The sequence below is a fragment of the Malaclemys terrapin genome, chromosome 9 (assembly GCF_027887155.1).
Source record: "Malaclemys terrapin pileata isolate rMalTer1 chromosome 9, rMalTer1.hap1, whole genome shotgun sequence".
In the NCBI taxonomy this organism is placed as follows: Eukaryota; Metazoa; Chordata; order Testudines; family Emydidae; genus Malaclemys; species Malaclemys terrapin.
This window is the reverse complement of record NC_071513.1, coordinates 60,837,362-60,844,710: the sequence shown is the minus strand read 5'-3', so window position 1 is coordinate 60,844,710 and position 7,349 is coordinate 60,837,362. Positions and strand designations below refer to the sequence as shown.

The following is a 7,349-nucleotide window of genomic DNA, read 5'->3' as shown; positions in this document are numbered from 1 at the left end:
GGAGTTTGGGGGGAAGAGCAAAGGAGCAAAACAGGGAGAGGACAGTGAGAGGGGGAACACATAAAGAGCTGATGGGTGGGCAGCAGAGGCAAAACGTAACTGGCTGCTGCCCGGCACCTGCCCTCACTCATCAGTCACCACAGCTCACAGCGTGCAGCCAGTGCCATCCGGAAACGGGATGGGGGGCAGGCCCTGCTGGCTGAGAGCTGGCACACAGCGGGGGCTGAACTGACGGACCAACATTGGGGAGCGTCTGGCCATGTGCGTTGCATCTTCACCCCACCACCAGCCTTGCACACCCAGCCCCCATCGTCGGCCACTAGACCCCCATTCACCGCTGGTGGGCAAGTGGCTGGCAAGCAGGGATCCAGCCAGCAGCAGGACCCATCAGTACTGATGCAGGGGGTAGGGAGACAGAAAATACAGGACAATTTGCCTGTTTTTAAGAAAAAGTCAGGACATCTGCAGGAGGGCTTTAAAATGGGACTTTCCCTTTAAAAATGGGACATCTGGTCACCCTATCACATTGGGGCGGGGGGAGGGAATTTCCCAGAATAGCTTCAATCAAAGAGTTGGCAACCCTAGACCACACGAGGGGAATTGCTCAACCTTGGCTGGGAACTAAGCAATGCCCACCAGACGTGCCTGGACTTGTGTTCTCCAACCATGGACTAAGGATATAAAATAGAACACGGGCCCCACACTGGGCCTTTCTCCTTCCCCCAACTATGCTGCAAACAACAAAGACAGTCAAAAGACTAAAGATTCCAACAGAGGAGACTGGCCCAGGTTTAAGGGATAACTTGTATATTAAGGACTGCAATATCCAGTAGGGTAAGAAAAACTGCTTAATCTAGATGTTGCCCGGTCTAATAGGGTTGAGAGTTTAGACTGCGTGCTTACATTTTCTTTTCTTTTGGTAACTAACTCTGACTTTTTGCCTATCACTTATAGTCACTTCAAATCTATCTTTTGTAATCAATAAACTTCTTTTACTGTTTATCTTTACTAGTGAGTTTGCCTGAAGTGTGTGGTAAATCTGCTCAGGTTTGCAAAGGTTTGTGTATAGCCACTTTCCAGTGATGAAGTGGTGAACCAGTTAATAAATTTGCACTGCTCATCTTGAGCTGGGCAAGATGGTATATTCCTGAGGTACAAGGCTGGGGGCTGGGAGGATTTGGCTGGTGCCTTTCTCTGTGTGATTCATGAGTGGCTCCAGAGCATTCATGCAATCTAGCTGGGTGTGGGGCTCCACATGGTGCTGTGCTGAGTGATAACAGCACCTGGAGGGGTTTGCTGCTTGTCACTAGCAAGACATTGTAAGAGACAGCCCAGGCTGGAGAGAGTTAAGGGGGCACAGCAGTCCCACAGTCCTAGGCTGTACCCTGGGGATCCTGTCACAAGATAAACTAAGGGTTTCATCTGATATGGTAAATTTTCTATTCCTAAAGTTTCACTGCACGCCTATGCATCACTGATTTGACCTCTTTGGATATCCACTTAGAAATAGATTATTGCTTCCTAAAATGAGGTTCCTGCCCTGTTAGCCTTTAACTATATGATTTTATAGTACATAGATACTTGAACCTAGCCCTATAAGTGTCAGAATTTTACAGCCTTGTATTTGATATAGTGTGGTGAACTATAATGATTGAGTATATCATTACAAAAGATTCTGTATCATAAATTGTAGCATAATATTATGGCCTGTAGCCACTTATTACATAAGATGTTAAATTCTAAAAAGACCAGATTACATCCCTGATGTAATTCCATCAGCTTCAGTGGAGTTGCATTCAGGGATGTAATTTACAGTCACTAGCAAGCCCTAAATCATGTAAACTGCTGCATACGAAGTATAATACATTACATGTTTAGATCTGGTTCATAGGCAAGTATCAAAAATATAAAATGCAAACAAGTTACATATACTATGAATAAAAAACCTATTCTTAAATATTTCACTGAAACACATTGTAAATTAGGAAAGGATAGAAGCCAGTCCAAAGATGAAAGAAAAAAGTGGTGGGCTAACGGCTATATTATTAATTTTACTATTCCATGTCCAGTGATCTCTATGGCAGAAGTGGTTCTTTTTATAGTGTAGCATGGCAGCAAAGACCCTGGATTAACAAGAAATGGCTCTTATTGTAAGCCCAGCTATTATTTATTCTCCATATTATTTCATGCATATTATCATAGTTATAAATCATATAACCGTGTAACTACAGATTATTATACCCAACCTAACACTGCAAGGAAGCAGTAATAGTGAATGAGGACGGATGGAAGCACTCACTCCTCCTTACACTGATGTCTGGGATTGTTTGCATTTTGGTGCCGATTGAGTGTTAGGGGAGACGGATGCAAGGGGCGGAGGGGGTCCTATTGATTAAAATCGGGGTTAAAGCTTGAGGGGATCTTTTTGCGGGGGTTGGTGATGGTGACTCGGAGACGGCGCTGCAAGGGAAGGGCAGGCGGGCACTCCTGGCAGATACTGGGGATGCAGCAGGGTGCTTTCCCTTGCCCTCGGCAGACACAGCGGGCTGGGGACTCAATGGGAGGGTGGAGAGAAGGGGGCTGCAGAGCTCCCTGGCAGCCGCGGCAGGCAGGGATCACGTGTGCGGGCTGTCAGCCCGAGCGGGGGGTGGGGGCACTCAGCGGGGCTGGCAGGGGCGGGGCTGACACTACTCACCAGGCCGGCTGGGAGCGCACCGCAGCGGGCGAGCGCTGCCCGCCGCCCAGCCCGCTCCATGGCGTGGCCCTGCATCAGCCGCGTGTGCTGCCTGGCCCGCTTCTGGAGCCAGCTGGACAAGTCCGACCTCTCGGTGCCGCTCACCATCCACAGCTACTCCGACATCGAGGAGCCCGAGGAGGGGGCGAGCCCGGCGCGGGGTGGCCCCCGGCGGGGCGCGGCGGCGGACGGCCGCTCCCGGGCAGGCGGCGGACAGCTGCCGGCCGGGCCCTCCCCCTCGCAGGACAACCTGGCCATCAAGCGGTCGTGGAAGCGGGGGAGCCACAAGCGGGGCCCGGCGGCGCCCCCCGACAGCCAGCCCTTCGCCGCCGAGACCCAGTACCGGCAGGACTTCCGCGCCTGGCCCCTGCAGAAGCGAGACGCCTACCCCTGGGCCGGCGAGGGCAGGAGAGACGGGCCCCCCGCCCCGCCCAGGTCCGTGTACGTCCTGCCCGCCGGGGACAGCGACCAGCGGCCGGAGGCCAGCAGCAGGCTGAGCTGCTCCCCGCCCGGCGCTGCCAACATCACCTCCTATAGGTAAGCTGGAGCGGGGCCAGTGTTCCGGGGGCTCCCTCCCGCCCCACACCTCCCCGGCAAGGGGGCTGCAGAACGGCTGTCGGGGAAACATGGGGGTCCGGAGAGTTTTCCAAGGTGGCCGGGGATTTAGGGTGCCCGGCTTGAAACCCCTGAGAGATGCTGTTCAGAAAGGGCTGATGATCATTACAAGGTGGCTCAAATCCGGCATCCGGAATCTCTAGTTGCTCTTGGAAATGTGCCATGAAAAATCTCAGGTGTTTTTTTAGTAATCTCCCCTCACATTCTTCCAGGCTTTGCCAGCCCTATCGGTGCTGGAACAGGGTGCTGGGGGTGCAGTACCACCCCTTGGCTTGAAGTGGTTTCCATCAGATACAGGGTTTACAGTTTGGTTTAATGGCTCTCCGCACCCCCCACTATAAAAATTGTTCCAGCACCCCGGCCAGCCCTGCATTTATTTATTTATTTTGCAGTGCTAATGAGCACTGTCTTGAGGCAGTACAGTATGTGTGGTACGATCATCCATAACTGCAAGTCAAGTCACTGTGCATATTTGATTTTGGCTTTTGCCAAAGAATAACAGGAGTAAAAAAAGCACTAGAATAAACAGACGCAGAACTCATAATGCCAACTACAATTGCAATACCGTAAGTGCTGTACTGTAAAATACAATAGGACAGTGAGCATAACCAGGACCCATAGGTACCATCAACAAAATGGGTACACTGAACTACATTAGGATTATGACATCAACAAATGTTGGAATTGTGTAACCCCTGGGGCACTGCATTTACTGTGAATTTGGGGGCCACGTGCTGTATCCCCAAAACATTTGTGAAACATGAATGTAAGTGGCATATGTCTAAAAGGTGATATTTAAACTGTTAATATTTAAGCCATTAATATTTAAGTCAGGAAAGTTCACAATTATTTAAAATGATGTCACAAACCACCTATATTTACATGATTTTAAATGATTGTTTTATTTTCCTTTTGTCTTTCCTGAATTATTATAAACATTTATTTACTGGAACAAGAGATGAAACTGGCTACTTCTGAGTTCTGTTCTACTCTGGAGTTCTCTCTCCATGTCTATCCCTGGGTATATGAGCCTTTAAAAATAATGTAGGTTATTAAATAATGTACCAAGTTCACTAGAATGGCGCTGAGGAACTGTTTCATGGCCTCAAATAATCACACATATGGCAGTTTTTAAACATGCCTTTTAGGTATATTGATAGAGCAATTCATCTTATTGTAACTGGGTAACAGGTATTTTTACATTTTTCACTGTGTTATTTACCCACCAGACATATCGCTTTCTGTTACAACCGATTAGATAAATATGCCATTAAATACCTTTAAGACAAAAATATTTGAATCCTGTGGAGTGATTATAGTCCAGCATGTGCATTTATATTGGTTACCTTATCACTCCATACTCTGGAGAGCTGTCACAACATAGATGTGGATATAAAAAAATTGTCTTTAACAAAAACTGTGCAGCAGTTGACCTTAATCATGCATCTTTTCTTGCTTATTAAAAACAGCCTAGCCTTATTAAAGCCTAGCTTATTAAAAAAAGCCTAGCACATAATATAGAAAAAAGGCCCTGCAAAATGACAATTGTTAATAGACAAAGGCAATTTGAAACAGAACAAAAAGTGCCTAAGACCAGCAAACACTATAAAATGACATAGGCAAGGTTGACCAATTAGAAACTCATCCATCTTTAATTTCTGTTTTTTAAAATATCTTTCTGGTTATTCTATCTGACCCCAAAACCAAGGGAATAGTAAGCACTCACTACAATCACAGATTTCGCACTGTGTTTCCAGTGGTCAGTGCATTTGTACCTTTCACACCATCCTTCCATCTGACTGCTTCATTCTTGTGCAGGGCCCTCAAATAACATCCTCCAAATGCAGAAAAGCGTGTACATTTTAAGACTCAGTAGGTAGTCAGGGAGCAAGGGGGATAGACTAACCTGCAACCCAAAACAGCAATATTATAAGAAATCCATGTCTAGGAACTTCATGACAGCTGCAGTGATAGAGCACACTGCCCCAAAGCCATAGCCTCTTACTGTAGTAGTTGCATCCGTATGAAAACCTGTGAAATGTTTAAGCAGTTCTAGGGTTATTCACTAGAGATCAAATGGTACAAACAGACCTACCCATACATTAACCAGCACATTTGTTTACCAATATAGTCCTACAGCAAGTTTATATATCCTCTTATTAGTTTTACTCAGGGAAACACTGCTCAGCCTCCATCCGCTACAATAATTTTCCCTATCTTCTCCAATTGTCATCTGCATAACAACTGATCACATTTTAAAGTCACTAGGTATAAGACATTCAGATCATATTAAAGATAGCTAAGTGCTTTCGAAGATAAATTATAGGAGTCACAGTAAATGACAGTAGGAGAGAGAATGAACGGTTGCTTGACAGCAGAAAGTTTACTAGTTTATGAATGTCTGGTTTTTAAAGTTAACAGGATTGGGCTTCATTAGCTTGGATGGGTCAATGACTAGTGGTCTAGTCTGATTGTTATACTCTGACTGGGGCAGTGCTTTTTATCAGTGATTGGTTGTAAAACCATGGTCGAAGCATGTCCAATCCATAGACAAATACACCTCTACCCCGATATAACGCTGTCCTTGGGAGCCAAAACATCTTACCGCGTTATAGGTGAAACCGCGTTATATCGAACTTGCTTTGATCCGCCGGAGTGCGCAGCCCCGCCCCCCCCGGAGCACTGCTTTACCGCGTCATATCCGAATTCATGTTATATGGGGTCGCGTTATATCAGGGTAGAGGTGTAGTGGAATCTCCTTCAAGCTTTGAAAAATGCCCCTTTTCTCCCAGTCAGGAGAGTCTGCATGGAATAGAGCAAGGGTGATCAAACTTACTGGCACTCTGAGCCACATATGACAATGTTCAGATGTCTGAGAGCGGGGGCACACGTGCCGGGAGCTGGGGTTAGGGACTTCAGTCCCATTCCTGTTGAAGCCTTGAGCCCCAGCAGGTGTGCCCCGCAGGGCTGAAACCCCGAGATCCCCCTCCCCACTGGACAGAAGCCCCTACCCCACCACCTCACTGCAAGGCAGAGGTCCTGAGCAGCCCCATCCCAGTCTGGTAGGGTGGAGAATGGGGGGGGGGGAACAGGGGCAGGGCTTGCAGGCTGCACTTTAACCATAAAAAATCCGCATGTAGCTCACAAGCCACAGTTTGGCTACCCCTGGAATAGAGGAACCCCTCTGCCATACTCCCCATCCCCTGATGCTAGGTTATTTTCACCACCATGACTCTCCAGCCTCCTACACCACATACTTTTTATAGTCGTTTGAGGGCAGGTTGGTGGCCTTTTAACTCCTTCCCCTCTATTGTCTTCAGGGCATGGCTGGCAAGCCTCATTCCCAACTCTTGACCTCCAACATGGTCAGGTGGTCTCCTACATTTTCTTCTTTTAGGGAGGACGATAAGGTCAGGCTTGCTCCATCTTAGTTCAGAGGGTTAATTTTCATGGCAGCACCCCTCACCTGTTCCTCCATCCTGCTATAGTGGATCCAGCCTCCTGCTGGCTGCTCTTGCTTTACTGCGTTTTGTAGGCTCTGCCCAGGGAAGCCTGCCTAGCAGCTCATCCCAGTGGGTGAGGTTTCCTCTAGGCTACAGAAAGCCGATGACACTAGTGTTTTCGTAGTGAAGTATGAACAGCTCTGCCATAGCGACAGTGGGCTGAGTCAGAACATATTCCTTGTTTCTGCTGAATGGGGAAGCAGCTCGGTGACCTGGTCACCTGATGAAGACTGACCTTGTGGATTAGATGGCACTGGACCTTATCTTCCCCAAAGAGTTCAGGAAAGGTGAGTATTTCCTGCCCAAACATAGACAATGGGAGTGAGGGGGAACTGAGGATCACTAGGCCACCCATAGAAGAGGGGAAATGATGGGAAGAGCCAAGGATTGGAGGAGCCAGGGGAAAGTACAGGCCTGGCGTGGGAGGGATCAAAGGAGAGCCACTGACACTTCACAGGGAGGGGATTCTCTTTCCTGTTTGCCCAGGGAAATGGAGA

The 7,349-nt window shown here is 47.8% G+C and overlaps 1 protein-coding gene across 1 annotated transcript in view; it reads left to right on the top strand.

The window, feature by feature from the left end:
• The first annotated feature begins 2,701 nt into the window (after window positions 1–2,701).
• MAP6D1 (MAP6 domain containing 1) overlaps window positions 2,702–7,349 on the top strand; it is a 32,284-nt gene continuing 27,636 nt past the window's right edge. Inside the window, exon 1 of the mRNA XM_054039561.1 lies at window positions 2,702–3,271. Coding sequence (XP_053895536.1) covers window positions 2,754–3,271 — 518 coding nt within the window. The 5' untranslated portion in view covers window positions 2,702–2,753. The remainder of the gene's footprint in view (window positions 3,272–7,349) is intronic.